Source organism: Megalops cyprinoides, chromosome 1 (assembly GCF_013368585.1).
Source record: "Megalops cyprinoides isolate fMegCyp1 chromosome 1, fMegCyp1.pri, whole genome shotgun sequence".
NCBI classification, from domain to species: domain Eukaryota; kingdom Metazoa; phylum Chordata; class Actinopteri; order Elopiformes; family Megalopidae; genus Megalops; species Megalops cyprinoides.
In genome coordinates, this window is record NC_050583.1 from 5,385,928 (window position 1) to 5,403,652 (window position 17,725).

General features: G+C 49.6%; 1 protein-coding gene across 3 annotated transcripts in view; it reads left to right on the forward strand.

Annotated features, from left to right (window-relative positions):
* The window catches only part of LOC118785147 (pre-B-cell leukemia transcription factor 1-like), a 49,731-nt gene extending 35,011 nt beyond the window's left edge, over nucleotides 1-14,720 (forward strand). The window contains exons 3-8 of one of the 3 annotated variants that reach the window (XM_036539708.1): nucleotides 7,052-7,296; nucleotides 9,061-9,251; nucleotides 9,547-9,682; nucleotides 10,990-11,146; nucleotides 12,567-12,655; nucleotides 13,693-14,720. In XM_036539708.1, coding sequence (XP_036395601.1) covers nucleotides 7,052-7,296; nucleotides 9,061-9,251; nucleotides 9,547-9,682; nucleotides 10,990-11,146; nucleotides 12,567-12,610 — 773 coding nt within the window. In that variant the 3' untranslated portion in view covers nucleotides 12,611-12,655; nucleotides 13,693-14,720. The remainder of the gene's footprint in view (nucleotides 1-7,051; nucleotides 7,297-9,060; nucleotides 9,252-9,546; nucleotides 9,683-10,989; nucleotides 11,147-12,566; nucleotides 12,656-13,692) is intronic. The other 2 variants (XM_036539716.1, XM_036539725.1) reach the window with 2 other exon arrangements.
* Nucleotides 14,721-17,725: the final 3,005 nt, after the last annotated feature.

Consider the following 17,725-nt stretch of genomic DNA (forward strand, 5'->3'; position numbering starts at 1 on the left):
CTCCTGGGGGCAGCAGTGATAAAGGGCGTCTCCATGGAAACCCTGATTCATTCATTAGATTTCTTCTGTAAACAAGAAGTCTGGGGTTCGTTAGCCTAGCAGTGTTTGCTGGTTTGACTCGTTCTGAACAATGCTCTGTCGGACTCAGTCTCAGAAGTGTTTGACTCTTTTTCTCAGCAGCACGGTTGCTTGTTTGACTCGCTCTGAGCACGGCCCTTCGACTTGTTTCTCTCCTTTGACTCCTCCTCGGTCTTCCTTCCATCTCTCCCCTTTCCTCCTCCTTTTCCCTTCTTTCTCCCCCCCCCCAAGAGCTGTTTATTTTCTCCCTGGGCGTTCTCTCTCCTCTCCTTCCACTCAGTCTATTACCCTTCCATCACTCTCTCGTCCCTGCTTGCTCACTCACTCTCTCTGTGTCAGTCTCCCTTTTCTCTCCTTTTTACCTTCTCTCTCTCTGTCTCTCTATTTCTCGCCTCTCCTCGCTCGCTCTCTCTCTGCCCCCCCCCCCCCCCAGTGAAAAGCAGTGAATACCCAAGGGAGCTGATGCAATTAAAATGCTAATCCTGTCAGTCGGTGGAGGGAGGGGTGGAGGGGGGGGGGGCAGGGTGTGGGGCTGAGAGACTGACAGCATGAAGGATTGCAGAAGTCTCCTGAAATGGAGAGCGGGTGAAAGGGGGAGGGGCTGAGGGGGCCTGAAAGGGGGGGGCGGGGTCGGGCGCTGCAGGGGGACAGAAAGAGGGGAGCTGGCACAGGGGGCATGGGGGTTGGGGGGGTGCAGAAATTGGGCAGAGAGGGAAGATGTTATGATGGCTTAATTTCTGTCTTTGAGAGTATTTAAACAGTGTGTGTGTGTGTGTTTGCAGTAACTGTTCTGGAAGTGTTTGAATTGAAGCGTGTGTTTTTTTTAGTGTATGTCTATGTATGGAATGAGTTTTTGTGTGTGTGTGTGTGTGCGCGCGCGCATGGGTGCGTGCTCTGGGAGTGCGGGGTGTGTGTGCGTGTGTGTGTGAGAGAGTGTGAGAGAGAGGCAGAGTGCATTGAGTTCTTTAGCAGGGCTCTCCATGGGAAGTCTCAGCATTGGCTGGGACAGCTGGTTAGCAGAGGGGGGAGCCCAGGCCTCAGACTTTTATTACTGAGAAAGAGAAGAGAGAAGGAGAGATGGCGTGAAGGAGGAGAAGGACTGGAGTTCTCCATCCCTCCTCTTCTCTCATTCCACTTTCCACCATCTTTCTCTTCTCTTCCTCCCTCCTTCAGTTTGCTGGAAAAGGCCTTCCATCGCTTCCCTAGCAACGGGCATAGCAACAGAACGTATGGATCCAAGCAAAGATGGCCGCTCTTTCGGAACTGCGATCCCTTTAAACAGAAAGTGAATAAAACCAGCGTTTTCCTTTCTGTCTGCTGGGCATCACCAGTGTGGGAGTGTTTTGGCTGATATGAGATGCACAAAACATGAATTGCTTTTGGCTTCGGCTTCAGAATTTTTTTTTATGCACAATATTGTTTCGATCAAAACTTTGGTGACATCCTCGACTGTGCTGTATTTTGACTGACAACATTCACCTAATCTGTTGAGATTTGAATTTTGAATTTTTGAATTTTTTTGAATGTGTGCGCGCTCGTGTGTGTGTGTGTGTGTGTGTGTGTGTGTGTATGTGTGTGTGTGTGTGTGTGTGAGCGTGCGCTAGTGTGTGTGTGTGAGTGAGCGTGCGCTAGTGTGTGTGTCGGTGTGTGTGTGGGTGTGTGTGTGTGTGTGTGTGTGTGTGTGCGAGCGTGCGCTAGTGTGTGTGTGTGTGTGTGTGAGCGTGCGCTAGTGTGTGTGTGTGTGTGTGTGTGTGAGCGTGTGCTAGTGTGTGTGTGTGTGTGTGTGTGTGTGAGCGTGTGCTAGTGTGTGTGTGTGTGTGTGTGTGTGTGTGTGTGTGTGTGTGAGCGTGTGCTAGTGTGTGTGTGTGTGTGTGTGTGTGTGTGTGTGAGCGTGTGCTAGTGTGTGTGTGTGTGTGTGTGTGTGAGCGTGCGCTTGTGTGTGTGTGTGTGTGTGAGCGTGCGCTTGTGTGTGTGTGTGTGCATTCCCATCTGTTCATGCATGTGCATCTGTGTGTGCATGAGTGCATGCATTTATGTGCATGGGTCCTTGTGTGTGTGTGTGCGCGTGTGCGCATCTGCGTTTGTGTGTATGTGTGTAATTAAAAGCAATCAGTGCTTAATTGCAGTAATTAGGGAAGTCACAGGGCTTTAGGCTGCAGCCAGGGGAGGGCGGGAGGGAGGGAGAGTGAGAGAGAGAGAGAGAGAGAGAGAGAGAGAACAGTTTTGGATGGATGAAGGGGTTGGAGTGACTCCACTGGCTACTAAGACCGACCTGAACAGTTCCAAAGTGTAAATAGTCTCAGAATACGGTAACCTTCCTTGCAACATGTGTACACCTTCGTCCGAGTTTGCTTTTAGCACTGCATGTTTTATGAACATGTCAAAATGTGCTGATTGTCCACTCTTTAAGGCCATGACAGCTGCGGCATCTGTGCCCGAGGAAAATAAGACGTCCTCTCTCTCCTTTCAAATTCTCACATCTCAGCTGCACCTCTGCACTGTTCCTCACGTCAGGCCGAAGGAGGAAAAAACCCTTCCAAAGCATCACAGAAGCTGGAATTCGCTGTGAATTCAGAATTGCAGTGAGAGGCACCCTTAATGCTTGTCGCTGCCTTTACCCTGACGCTCATTGCGCCGTTTGAAGTTTTTGAAGTTTGCTGTTTGAAGGCGTATCATATTAGTTTCCCCATACGCTGTAGTTGTACAAATCTGATAGTACTGTGTCCTCAAACAGACCTTGCTCTCAGCTGGGAACTACTGTCTCATTGTGGAACTGTACACATCCTGTCCCCGTGCTGTCGCTGTACTTGCTGTATGCACTTTTGTACGTCGTTTTGGATAAAAGCATCTGCTAAATAAAAAAAATGTAAATGTACATGTAATGCACAGCGGAGCAGAGTTTGACGGTCTCCCAGGATCGGCCCCGGGCGTGCAGGTACAGGGTGGAGCAGAGATGCTAACAGACAGTTAGCACGGCCGTGCGAAGCTGCACAGCTGAACCAAAGCGTTATCGACAGGTTGAGCTGGCAGACAGTCCCCGGCTCTCGTGACAAAATGCAGTCCTGGAAACCCTATTGTTAGCTGGATCATTGGGAGGTGAATCTAATTTGTACCCTAGACGCAATGTTAAACGCAGGCTTCACGGACCAGAACGCGGGCTAGAGGTCAGACGTTTCACCCGAAAGCCTAGATGAAAATGGGCCCGAATTGCATAATAATGAAGTGTTAATATTCCATAAATATTAGTGCATTGCTAAAAATGTAGCTGATTTGACAGCAGTTTGGATCGCCGCTAAAGATCCTCACAGATCCTTCAGGAGGGCGTGTCCTCGATTGAGCACAGCATTGTGGCTGCGTGTCAATCAAAAGGCAAGGGGCGTGTCATACAGTAGGGTTCTAAACCTCTGCCAAAGACACTGTACTTGCTGAAGATATACCTCCATCTCTACCAGCGTTCAGGCTAAAAGCATTCTGATTGGGTGCCTTATTGTGAAGTCAGTGGAGGGGGGGTTTAGACACAGAAACATGGAGCGTGAGGAGACCGCCAGCAGCCCTACAGGGCTGAAAGGATTATTCGAACTGTTCAGCTTCATGTTGGATAGAATATTCTGAGACTGAAACATTTAATGGTTTTAGTGCTAGCCTTCTGTATGGTATTTCAGCGTTTGATCTCATAAGGTCTTGTAAGATTCTCTAGAGGTCTCTAAGTGTTTAACCAGCATTTATAAACAACTTCATTCATTTTTTTTTGATGTGTACAAAAGCCACAGAAATGAGAGATGGTAATTATGTCGAAGAAATGAGAGGGGGGCAAAAAAACTCCACTTACCAGGTTGCCATGGAGGTGCAGCAGTGAACTTCCTGAATGCATGCTGAGATGTGGAATTAACTTGTAGAGAGGAACCAGAAGGGGCAGATACGCAGACAGGTCTCAGACCAGCGGGTTATTTCAGTACAGCATAACTTGTCAGAGAACACAGGTTTGAGATCAGCGGGTTATTTCAGTACAGCATAACTTGTCAGAGAACACAGGTTTGAGATCAGCGGGTTATTTCAGTACAGCATAACTTGTCAGAGAACACAAGTTTGAGATCAGCGGGTTATGTTAGCATGATGTCAGCTGTGAGGTGCCCACAGGTCTGAGATCAGTGAGTTATTTCAGTACAGCATAACCTGTCAGAGAACACAGGTTTGAGATCAGCGGGTTATTTCAGTACAGCATAACCTGTCAGAGAACACAGGTCTGAGATCAGCGGGTTACGTTAGCATGATGTCAGCTGCGAGAGCCACACAGGTCTGAGATCAGTGGGGTGTTTCAGCAGGAAGTGCAGCTGCCAGCACTGTTGTCTCTACCCAGCAGGATTCTGTCCGTTATTCAGAGGGAAAAGACTAGTTCCTTTCATGATACAAAAGCAGTTTTTTTTTTCTTTTCATGGTCAGTTAAATCAGGTCATGTTTATAAATATCTTTCTTTTATAAATATCTAGCTTTCTTTTCTTTGTTAAATGCCTATAAACATCTCCTGCTCTTGCTGCTGGTCACCATGGGACCAGCAGCACCATGGTCACCCCCCCCCCTCTTGTGTTTCGAGATGTCTCTAAGTTGTCACTTAAAATTTGTTCCCAAGAAGTTCCAGTTGAATGCAGTCAGTGTGGTGCTAAGTACAGTTTCTTTATACATCAGTGTGTACCTGACTGAACACACCTTCATCAAGGGTGAGATTCAGAGCTCTGACCAGAGAACCCTATGGATCCAGGATTAGTCTTATTTCTGTTTCTTTTTTTTCCACATTTTCCACATTTTTGATGTAAAAAATGCTTTATTTTACTGCAGTTACATTGTATTGCATTAAATGCATGCAGCAGACACTCTTATCCAGAGTGACTTCCAGCAAAAGAGAACAGAAGTAAGTGTCCATCCAAGTTGAATGAGCAACAGTGTCAGACCAGGCTTAGAACACGCCCAGACCAGTGAGTGTGAGCATAACACCCTTCAAGCCTGACCACAAGTTAAGTTGTGCAGCCTAACTAGACAGCATAGAAACTAAGGGAAGCCAAGTCACAGCCACTAAATCACAGAATGCAAAAGAAGTTCACCCAACAGCCGCAGAATTCAGGATTAATGGCCACACCCTCTGTGTTCTCTGAGGCACTTCTTATTGTGAAGGGGCACTATGCAAAAAAGACCGATAGCTGCAACTGATACCCAGCTAGCCAGGAAACTGCCACATGTGTGGATCACATGATCTTCGCGCACTGTTGAAACCTGTGTAGCTCAGCGGATAAAAAAGCAGTTTCAAAAGGGGCTGGGAGATGTACCACATCATAAGGAAAGCTCTGGCAGGGGGGACCAAGTGTAGGCTATTGGGCTAGGTTAGTGTATTATTGAGGGGGACCTCGATTATGAGGGTAGGTAATTTCAGTTCGAACTGGCCTGTGAAGAATTATCTCGTACGCTTTCCTCCCGACAGAGGTACACCAGACCATCTTATAAGCACGCACTCACAGAGAGAGCGGGACACAAGTGTGTGTTAGGGAGGGGGGTGGGGGTGTTAAAGAGAGGGAGAGGGACAGAGGGGGGTCATTAGTTCAGTTGGCAGGGTCTGTTGCATTCCTGAGCCATAGGGACGGGGGGGGAGGGAGGGGGTGCGGAGGAATGTGAGAGAGTGGAGTGGGGGAGTAGTGGGGGAGTGGATTAGACCTGTGAGAGGGAGTGAGAGAAAAGGGCAGAGGGAAGGAGGGAGGGAGGCTGTGTGATTCCTGTCGTCTGACGTACACTCACACGTTGCACTGGCATGGAATTATCACAGAGGGCGCTATACTGTGGTGCACTCTGTTTCACCCTACAGTCTGGAGCAAGGCCAAAACGCTCTCCTGCACTTCAGTATTTCTCACCTGCAAACTACAGGTGAAATGGTGAGTGTGTGTGTGTGTGTGTGTGTGTGTGTGTGTATGTTTGTGTGTGTGTGTGTGTATGTTTGTGTGTGTGTGTGTGTATGTTTGTGTCTGTGTGTGTGTGTGTGAGTGTGAGTGTATTAGTGTGGGTGAGTGTGTGTGTGTGTTCGTGTGTGCGTGCGTGTGTGTGTGTGTGAATGCATGAAGGAGGGTGTGTCTATGTGTATGCGTGTGAAAGAAAAATTAGCATGGGTAGAGAAATGAGTGTGCATAGGAGTGTGTGTGTGTGGGAGAGAGAAATGAGTGTGTAATCAGGGTTTGATGGAGATCCTGCTTTGATAAAGTGTTGTGGCCATGCTGCTGAAAGCTGTACTTATGACCAGCAGAGATGGTACTGACAGTACACACTCTCCCATTACAAACCCTATGTTTCACTTAGCCTTGGTGTGGGGCTTGGGCAGGAGAGTCCTCTGCTGGATGTTTGGGGAACTGCGGTCATGCCCTCTGTAGTTCTCTCAGAACTGCTTGAGAGTTTTGAGTCTCCCATCTTGAGATGCTTGAATATATTTTTACATATGGAGGGTCTGGAGAACCGGACTTGGCAGCTCCCTACTGTGATTTTAGACCTCTACTCTTTTATGTCACTGACTGTCCTTGTAGTTTCTCTCTGAGTGTTCCTGTAGTTTCTCTCTTACTATTCTTGTAGTTTCTCCCTTACTGTTCATGTAATTTCTGTCTTGACTGTCCCTGTTAATTTCTCTGGACTGTTCCTGTAGTTTCTGTCTCAGTCCTCCTGTAGTTTCTGTCTCAGTCTTCCTGCAGTTCCTGTCTGTCCTCCTGCAGTTCCTGTCTGTCTTCCTGCAGTTCCTGTCTCACTCTTCCTGTAGTTTCTGTCTCAGTCTTCCTGTAGTTTCTGTCTCAGTGTTCCTGTAGTTTCTGTAGTTTGTCCATATCTGTCTGTATAGTTTCTCTGACTACATCTGTCCTGTGGCTGGAGTCACATGGAGTCCTGTGGCTGTGTGGTGGTGGTGTGTACTCTGTAACTCATTGACCCCTCCCTCCCTCCCCCTCCCCCGCAGTGCTGAGTATCCGTGGGGTGCAGGAGGAGGACCCCCCCGACCCCCAGATCATGCGGCTGGACAACATGCTGCTGGCAGAGGGCGTGTCTGGCCCGGAGAAGGGCGGGGGCTCCGCGGCGGCGGCGGCAGCGGCAGCGGCAGCAGGGGGGTCACCAAACGACGGCAGCATCGAGCACTCAGACTACAGAGCCAAACTTGCCCAGATCCGGCAGATATACCACTCCGAGCTGGAGAAATACGAGCAGGTGAGGGGGGGGGGGGGGGGGGTGCGGGGCTGAGAAGAGTTTTGAGCCATGCATCTCAATCCCACACAGATTCACCAATCTTTACATCATCTGGATGGTTCATTCCCTTTATTCACTGTACCCACTGCACTTACTAGCTGATCCACATGCTGTAAAGATCAGTGAGTCTGCCCGCTGTAGGTACCAGCTGATCCACATGCTGTAAAGGTCAGTGAGTCTGCCCGCTGTAGGTACCAGCTGATCCACATGCTGTAAAGGTCAGTGAGTCTGCCCGCTGTAGGTACCAGCTTATCCACATGCTGTAAAGGTCAGTGAGTCTGCCCGCTGTAGGTACCAGCTGATCCACATGCGGTAAAGATCAGTGAGTCTGCCCGCTGTAGGTACCAGCTGATCCACATGCGGTAAAGATCAGTGAGTCTGCCCGCTGTAGGTACCAGCTGATCCACATGCTGTAAAGGTCAGTGAGTCTGCCCGCTGTAGGTACCAGCTGATCCACATGCTGTAAAGGTCAGTGAGTCTGCGTAGAACTGTGTGCAGCACTAAACCCTCAAACACAGGCAGTGGAGTGCCGAAGGTTGTGGTGAGGGCTGGCTCCTCCCTCTTTTGGGGCTTGGCAGGGGTACCACTTTATGGGGCTTCAGCAGAAATGTGCTCTCTCCACTCTGTCCCACAATGCATCAGTAAGAGCAGGTTGGCTGGTTGAGCTGCTAGTGATCAGAGGTTGAGCGCTTTTTCCTTTGTGCTGTACTCTGCCTCACTTATAAGTCGCTTTGGATAAAAGCGTCTGCCAAATGAATAAATGTCACCTTTTAGTGAATCGCAGATAGTAGCCTCACCCCCACAATGCCGAATGCTGCACACAAATAAGAGCAGAAAACCAAACTGGGTCACTGTGCCTGAAAAGCGAAGCAGAGGCACCACAGAGCCTCCCCCCCCAAAAAAAGGCTGTGAAATATTTACCAAGCCTGTCACATGACTTATAATTGATGACACAGCCTCGGTCCCCAGGGCGACATTTCCAGCGCAGATTGATTGGGACTCGTTCATTAAGGCCTAATCACAGACTCGGTAAACCAATCAGGGGTCTGGATCAAGCGTGGCGTCTCTCCAGGGAGCGGAACACAGTGTCCAGAGACAGCCTCCCACCCCTCCCATCACCACCCCCCCCCCACCTCTCTCCTCCCCACCCCCCGCCTGTCTCTCTCCTGGTCTTCCTCTCCTCCCTTCTCCCTCATCTGTTCTTGCTTTCCGCTCTTTCCCCCTCTCTCCGCAATGCCCCCTCATTCTTCTCTTCTTCCCCCTCCCCTCCTCCCCTGCCCTCTGCATCCCTCCCTCCTGCTCTCCTCTTCTCTCCCTCCCTCCCCCTGTCCACCCCACCCACCCCATCCACCCCAGTCAGAGTCAAATTGCTGTTGTCGTGCCAAACCGCAACAAAAGAGGACGGCCTGAAAGTGCTGCAGTATTGGGACACTCTGTCTCTCTCTTTCTCTATATGTCTTTTCCTCTCTGTCTCTCTCTGTGTCTTTTTCTGTGTCTCTCTGATTTTATTTTTTTTTTACCAAATCCTTTTGATACTTTTTTGTTTTAGATGCGTAATATTTTCACATATTTGGTATTCTTTAGTTTTTTGTGTCAGTTTCGTTGGTTTTCTTTGTGCTGTAACTGTTGGTGTGTTTTATTTCATGTGTCTCGTGTAGTTCTTCCTCTTTCTCTCTTGTTTTCATCTGACTGGTTGGAGTAATGTTAAATCTCCACGTGTGCCAGGCCTGCAGCGAGTTCACCAACCACGTGATGAACCTGCTGAGGGAGCAGTCTCGAACCCGGCCCATCTCGCCCAAGGAGATCGAGCGCATGGTGGCCATCATCCACCGCAAGTTCAGCTCCATCCAGATGCAGCTGAAGCAGAGCACCTGCGAGGCCGTCATGATCCTGCGCTCCAGATTCCTCGACGCCAGGTGTGTGTGTGCATGTGCGTGCGTAGGCAGGCGCGTGTGTATATATGTGCGCGTACGTGTGTGTGTGTGTATGCGTGTGCATGTGTATGTGTGTGTATTTGTGTGCGATTGTTTGCGATTGTGCGAGTGTGCGATTGATTGTGTGTGTGTGTGTGTGTGTGTGTGTGTATGTGTGTCTGTCTGTCTGTCTGTATGTCTGTCTGTATGTATGTGTGTGTAACTGTCTGTGTGTGAGAGTGTGTGTGTGTGTTTCTGAGAGAGAGAGACAGATGGTAATTGATCATCTTCCTCTCAGACGCAAGCGGCGTAACTTCAACAAGCAGGCCACGGAAGTGCTGAATGAGTACTTCTACTCCCACCTGTCCAACCCCTACCCCAGCGAAGAGGCCAAGGAGGAGCTGGCCAAGAAGTGCGCCATCACCGTCTCTCAGGTGAGGGGTCAGGGGTCAGTGAGAGGTCACTGTCTCTCAGGTGAGGGGTCAGGGGTCAGTGAGAGGTCACTGTCTCTCAGGTCAGGGGTCAGTGAGAGGTCACTGTCTCTCAGGTGAGGGGTCAGGGGTCAGTGAGAGGTCACTGTCTCTCAGGTGAGGGGTCAGTGTGAGGTCACTGCCTCTCAGGTGAGGGGCCAGGGAGAGGTCACTGTCTCTCAGGTGAGGGGTCGGGGTCAGAGAGAGGTCACTGTCTCTCAGGTGAGGGGTCAGTGTGAGGTCCCTGTCTCTCAGGTGAGGGGTCAGAGAGAGGTCACTGTCTCTCAGGTGAGGAGTCAGGGGTCAGAGAGAGGTCCCTGTCTCTCAGGTGAGGGGTCAGAGAGAGGTCCCTGTCTCTCAGGTGAGGGGTCAGTGTGAGGTCCCTGTCTCTCAGGTGAGGGGTCAGAGAGAGGTCACTGTCTCTCAGGTGAGGAGTCAGGGGTCAGAGAGAGGTCCCTGTCTCTCAGGTGAGGGGTCAGAGAGAGGTCACTGTCTCTCAGGTGAGGGGTCAGAGAGAGGTCCCTGTCTCTCAGGTGAGGGGTCAGAGAGAGGTCACTGTCTCTCAGGTGAGGGGTCAGTGTGAGGTCCCTGTCTCTCAGGTGAGGGGTCAGAGAGAGGTCACTGTCTCTCAGGTGAGGAGTCAGGGGTCAGAGAGAGGTCCCTGTCTCTCAGGTGAGGGGTCAGTGTGAGGTCCCTGTCTCTCAGGTGAGGGGTCAGTGTGAGGTCCCTGTCTCTCAGGTGAGGGGTCAGAGAGAGGTCACTGTCTCTCAGGTGAGGAGTCAGGGGTCAGAGAGAGGTCCCTGTCTCTCAGGTGAGGGGTCAGTGTGAGGTCCCTGTCTCTCAGGTGAGGGGTCAGTGTGAGGTCCCTGTCTCTCAGGTGAGGGGTCAGAGAGAGGTCACTGTCTCTCAGGTGAGGAGTCAGGGGTCAGAGAGAGGTCCCTGTCTCTCAGGTGAGGGGTCAGAGAGAGGTCCCTGTCTCTCAGGTGAGGGCTCAGAGTTGTTTTAGGGGTCAGGTGTCATAGAGGAATCTGTTAATTGAAGGGACAAGGTTTGATCACAGGTCAGTGCCTGTAAGGTTAGGACTCAGTGGCCGTCACTAGTCAGGTAACTAAACTGTGCTGCTTTGCTGCTTGTAAATCTTGAATTTCACAGTAATTGTAACAAGTTACATGCTGTAAAGCTAACACATTTGAAAGCTGAAAACCTCCTATCATCCAATGAAAAGCCCCAGCAGCGGGTCTCACCTGCGCACGACGTCTTCCCCTGCCCAGGTCTCCAACTGGTTCGGCAACAAGAGGATCCGCTACAAGAAGAACATCGGTAAGTTCCAGGAGGAAGCCAACCTGTACGCAGTCAAAACCGCGGTGGACGCAGCCAACGTTTCTGCTCAGGCCAGCCAGGCAAACTCTCCCGCCACGCCCAACTCAGGTGATCACCTGTCCCGATTCACACTACCCCCCCCCCCCCCGGCCATTCTGTCCACTCTTCACCTCCTCCTCCAATCTGTACACTATATATACATTACAGTCCAAGCTAAAAGTTTGGACACATCCAATTAGGATAATGAGAGGCATGCATTCAAAAACATCTTGATCTGAAGCTTAAATGCTTGAAATTTCTTTCTTATACTAATATGTAAATAGTGAAATTGTATGAATTTCTGTCCAAAACATTTTTTGGCTACTTTAAGAATCTAGAATGTAACATAGTTTTGATTTGTGTAACACTTTTTGGTCACTGCGTAATTCCGTTTGTGTTATTTCATAGGTTTGATGTCTGTACAGCTGCAGTTTCTTTTGAAATGATGAAAGCCGCTGCACATTTAGGCTGTGTGTGAAAACGGCACATGTACTCGTAGATATATTTAACATCCCCTGTTGCCGCAGGTAAAGCACTGCTCCGCCTTGGAGTTTCTTATACGAAGCTTCCTCTGTATTCATGGATATATTTAACCCTTTTGTGTGTACAGTCACACCGGTGTGATTAGCGCTTTCACGCGTACAGGCAAACTGGTGCGATTAGAACACTAGATTGAAAAATTCTAGCTAATGTTAGCGTTGAGGAAACGGCGATTTAACGTTACAAATATAGCAAATGCGGCGGTGAAAACTATGAGAAGCTTAATAACGCTAATGAAAACATGACAGACCATGTAACGTAACACACTCTTCATAGCATAAAATAAGTCACGTGCGAAAGGGTTAACATCCTCTGTTGCTGCGCAGGTGAAGCACTGATTCACCTTGGAGTTTCTTATACAAAGTTTCCTCTGTGAAAATGGTGGAGGCACTGGGCCAAATGGCCTCTCAATTTTAACATGGCCAAGAGATTAAAGGCAACTGTTCTAGTGTTCTGAGTGAATTTTCAAGTGTTTTGTGTGAATTATACATTGAAGAGAAAAGCACTGTTCTCATACACAGTAGATTGAATGCAGTAGCTGGTTTCCTGGTATGATAGGCTGATGGATGTGTCTGTCATTTTTCTGTCTCTCTTTACCTGGATGCATTTCTCTCTTGTTGTATTTGTCACTTTCCTCATTTCTGATTTCCGTGGCCGATACCGAAATGGCTCACACTGGCTTCTCTCTGCGTGATCATGTGGCGCCACCTAGTGGTGGCCGCGTGTAACAGTTACTGTCTGAGCGTTTGTCGCCAGTCCTGATCAGTACAGAGCAGCAGTGTGAACCAGGGGCTGTGTAGTGTTTGTGTTGAGAGCGGGTACAGTGATAGTCTTACCCCACAGAGGATGTTACTGCTTAGCTGCCCACCCTCCTCCCAGAGAGTGACCCGTGTGTGTGCGCCCCTGAGTCGGGCCTCGGCAGTAATGGCGTGCCCTTGTGTCCTTCCAGGCGGGTACCCTGCACCATGCTACACACCTGACGGGCGGTTATGAGGAGCTGTGAGCGAGAGTCCCGCGCCCCCCCCACACTGTCTGGACGTGAGTGCAGCACACTGGACACACACACACACACACACTGTGCACACTCCGTAAGCAACACACTGTACACACGCAGTACACACACACACACACACACCGTGCACACTCCATAAGCAACACACTGTACACACGCAGTATACACACACACACACCGTGCACACTCCATAAGCAACACACTGTACACACGCAGTACACACACACACACCATACACACACACTGTGCACACTCCATAAGCAACACACTGTACACACGCAGTACACACACACACCATACACACACACTGTGCACACTCCATAAGCAACACACTGTACACACGCAGTACACACACACACCATACACACACACTGTGCACACTCCATAAGCAACACACTGTACACACGCAGTACACACACACACCATACACACACACTGTGCACACTCCATAAGCAACACACTGTACACACGCAGTACACACACACACACCATACACACACACTGTGCACACTCCATAAGCAACACACTGTACACACGCAGTACACACACACACACCATACACACACACTGTGCACACTCCATAAGCAACACACTGTACACACGCAGTACACACACACCATACACACACACACCGTGCACACTCCATAAGCAACACACTGTGCACACACACTGTGCACACTCCATAAGCAACACACTGTACACACGCAGTACACACACACCATACACACACACTGTGCACACTCCATAAGCAACACACTGTACACACGCAGTACACACACACCATACACACACACTGTGCACACTCCATAAGCAACACACTGTACACACGCATGTTGATTACCATGTCTCACTTTCCCACTCTCTCCCTCTCTCTCCCCCTCTCTCTCTCTCTCTCTCTCTCTCTCCCTCCCTCTCTCTCTCTCTCTCTCTCTCTCTCTCTCTCCCTCTCTCTCTCTCTCTCCCTCTCTCTCTCTCTCTCTCTCTCTCTCTCTCTCTCCCCCCCTCTCTCTCTCTCTCTCTGTCTCCGTCTCTCTTTCTCCCCCCTCCCCCCCCCCTCTCTCAGACAGCAGGGTGGTACCGCTACCCCCCTCCCCATCTCCTCCCTCGATGCTCCCAGCAGCCCTCCACTCTGACACCACTTGAGACCCATCACCAAAAAAAACCCACTGACCCACCCAGTACCCCACCAACCCACCTACCCTCAGACTCACACCAAACCCTCCCCCCCAAGAAGGCAGAACAGTTGCACACACGCACACGGTCAGCAGCTTGCACAGAATTCCAAGCGAAGATTGGACAGGAAAACAGGAAGTCCCTCCCCCCACCCCTCAGCAGGAAGTTGAAGAGACTGAATGCGGATGAAGGCCTGTCCTCTGATTGGCTGAAAGTGGGGCGACACGACACCTCGAACGTCTGGGACGAACTCGCAAGGACACACCCACGTGTCTCTCAAGTGTTTACACTCGGTCCTTCCACATTGTAGTGTTCCCGTTCCCTGATATGGAGCTGCTGTTTGACAGACACCTTATCAATCACTGCCCTGAGTGTACAGAGGGAAGGTCAGCTTGGCGCGTGTGAATGCGTGCGTCTGTGAGTGTGTGCGCGTGTGTGCGCTTGTGTATGTATGAGTTTGTTTGTGTGAGAATGTATGTACGCCTGAGCATATTTCATTACTTTCATCTGTGATACCGGTTCCTTTTCTGCCACACTTACGCACAAACACACACACACACACACACACACACACACACTTATCTTTTGGTCAGTGTGAGGACTCAAGCGCTGTTTCCATGGCGACATGCTTCTGATCTCACCGTTTCCATGGAGATGCCATTGTCGTCCTGCTTGTACCAAAGGGATGGCGCAGTGCTTTCTTCAGCCCACCGTTTTACACACACACACACACAAATGCAAACACACATGCTCACAAACACACAGACACACACAGTCATGCAAACACACACAGACACACCCATATTCACTGCAATGGAAACACATGTGTGTCCCCTGTTTCCGTGTCTGACAGACAGGTACACAAACACCTTCTGCGCAGACACACAGGTGGCTGCCTCTCTGTGTGCTCATACCTACTATAACACAAAAGAAAACTGACTTGACATAAACCATATGTTTGTCTGTGCTGGTCAGTGCATGTGCGTGCGTGCGTGCGTATGGGTCAGTGTGAGTATAGTTGTGTGTCTGTGTCATTGTATGTGTGTGTGCATATTTGTGAGTGTGTGTGTGTGCGTACGTGCGTGCGTGCGTGCGTGCGTGTGTGTCAGACAGAGGGCAGATGGGGGGGTGGGTGCGGGGTGGGGGGGGCCTTTGGTTAGGTTCCACATGCTGTGTCCGGCATCACAGGGGAGCTTTTCTCCTTTTATAATTACTTTTTTTCTCTCATTCTATTTTTATTTTTAAACTTTAGTCAAGATTGTAGCCAACTTTTTTCTAATGCTGTTTCTCAAAGAATGCACCAGCCACCAAATAAAACTAGAGTTTAATAGCAGGTGAAGTACAAGTGTGGGGTTGAGGGTGGCATTGGGGGGTTAGGGGGGAAGGGGAGGGTTTACAATGTTACACAAAAGGAATTTAAAAAATGTAAAAAAGAAAAAAAAAACAGTTTAAAAATGTTACTTGTCTTCCATGCATGTAGTCTTTTTGAGGTGTTATAGCAATGATTGTATTTTTTTCTTGATTTTTAAACATTACATAAGATGTATACAGTGAAAACTTCTAAATGACAAAAAGACCAAAAATGGATGAACACATTATACTTAAGTAATCACACAAGTTAATTTACTGTGTCACTGAGAGTGGGGTTGGACCCAGTTTTGCAATTTTGTACTCGGCCCAACTGTGGTTTGCTGTCACTGTGTTCTCCCACCACTAGGGGGCACTAGGCTGAGCTCAGCAATACATACTCTCTGCCGGGCTTTGCCTGCCCTCGATACCCAAAACCTGCACACTCCCAAGGTCACTGACGTGAACAACTACTACTGCTATCTGCATTGTTCCAAAACCAAAAATAGTATTACCAGTAATGTAATTGTGATTTTTATAACTCATGGTTGTAATTTACGAGGAAATACAAGGATGATGATGGTACACAGACTTAAGGTGGGGTAGGAGGAGGAGATGGCGGGGTGGTAAGCGTGTGTGTGTGTGTGTGTGTGTGTGTGCATGTGTGTGTGTGTATGTGTGTCCGTACCCGTGCGTCAGTATGGACGTGTGATTTTTTTTTTTTTTTTTATCTGTTGGCCTCGTCACCTTGCGTTGATTTGCTTTTCGATTTGTCAGTGTGCCTTGCAGGTTTGTTTGATCTCCTGAACGCTCCTTAGTTTGGTCACAGACCTCAGATGCAGTCTGACCTCCTGAGAGTGGGAGAGGGGGTGGGGCGCATTGAGTTTTAAACGCTTGTAGGGAAGCGAGTCTGGGGGGAAGGGGGGGGGGACACGCTGAAGCCGGGCAGCTGGCAGCAGAGGGGCGTGGCAGGGTTGGGCAGGGTGGAGCAGTGTAGGGGGGTCAGGTCACAGCTCCCAGGAAGCCGAGGTCCCTCCCTCCCTCCGTCCTCTCTCCACCAGTGTGAACACTGAACATCATGGAGGGAGAACTCTCTGCGCGTGGGGGCTGCCACAGTTTGCGTCTCTTTTTAAAACGACTGAGAGGCCTGTGTTTCGCTCTTGTCACAGAGCTGTATATGCTCATGTGCATCATCCAGAGCGAGGTTGGGTTTTTTCATTTGTTTTTTGGGTTTTTTTTTTTTTTTTGGTACACACTGAAGACCTTTTTCAGTGTTTTAACCTGCTTACTGCGTACTTTTTAATGCAAGTTCTTTTATGAAACGCATCGCCATCTAACATTCGATTCCTAGTATTTACACCAAATCGTTTTTTTATTTTTCACTACTTGTAGCCTGTGGATGTCACTGTGTAGATAGAAATGTTTCTGTGCTTTTTACTTCTTTTTTTTTTTTTATTTTGAGATTTCTCAAATTGGGCCATTTGGTTGTAGTTTTTTTTCCCCCTTGTATTATTCTGGAATCTGATTGGCTGCTACTCCTCCTCATTTGGTTTTGGTGGAGTGTAGTTTGTCGTCACCTGACCTTAACACCCGGAAGAGGCTTCCAGCTTACCTGTTATGGTCGTCATGACAGCACAGGAGCAGTGTTGTGAGAAAGCTGCGCATTGACTGGCCCCCGTGTGCGCACAGCTTGCATAGGCCAGAACACAACCTGCCAATCACGGCAAGAGAGACAGAGACCAGAGTCCCCGTCTCAGAACCGGCCCTGTACTCTGAGGAGACCGAGTCTGGGCCCAGAGCTGACCCCAGGTGCACGAGTCATGTTGAAGCACCTGTAGCAGTAGTCCGTACCTGTCGGCGCAAGCCTAAGAATCGGGTCCGACAGTGTCCTGTTGGAAGTTTCCACGGCTGGCGTTGAAACGGCAGAGGTATTCTCACCTTCTCCACAGTTCCCCGTGATTCCAAGCCCCCACATCATAATACTGCGTACCCACCGTGGAGAATTCGAGTTGAGCACGGGACGAGCTTGCCGCTTCGCAGGGCCTCGCGGTTAAACGGAACTCTTTATCGGCGCAAGGTAAACTCGCAGAGGTGCGACGCCCGCCTCATTGCCTTACCTACTGTAGGACGAGCCCGTACCTGTTCCACAATGCTCCAGGTGCGCGCCTGTCACAGCGAGGCGTGTGTACGGGCGGCCCACACCTGTGAGTCCGACCTCCAGGTGTGCACAGGCAGGGGGTGGGAGCAGTGTGTACCAGTCCGCTTTGGCTCACAAGCTGGAGTTGGCCTCTGTGCTTGTAGATCCACAACTCAAGCACTATGGAGGCTCAGGAGTCTCTGTGCATTTACTACCCTCTCTCCCTCCCCCCCCCTTCCACCAACATTCGTTCTTAATCGAAACACCACAAAAAAAAATTTGTCATTCTGTCTTGTCCGAGTGCTGTTTGGGTAGGTTTTTGGGTTAACCCCATGACTGTATGAAGTTATGTACTCCTGTCCAACCCATTTATGCCCCCCCCCCCCTTTTATAACAATAATGGTACTGTCCAGTCTGCTGAGCCACATTCTCCTTCTGC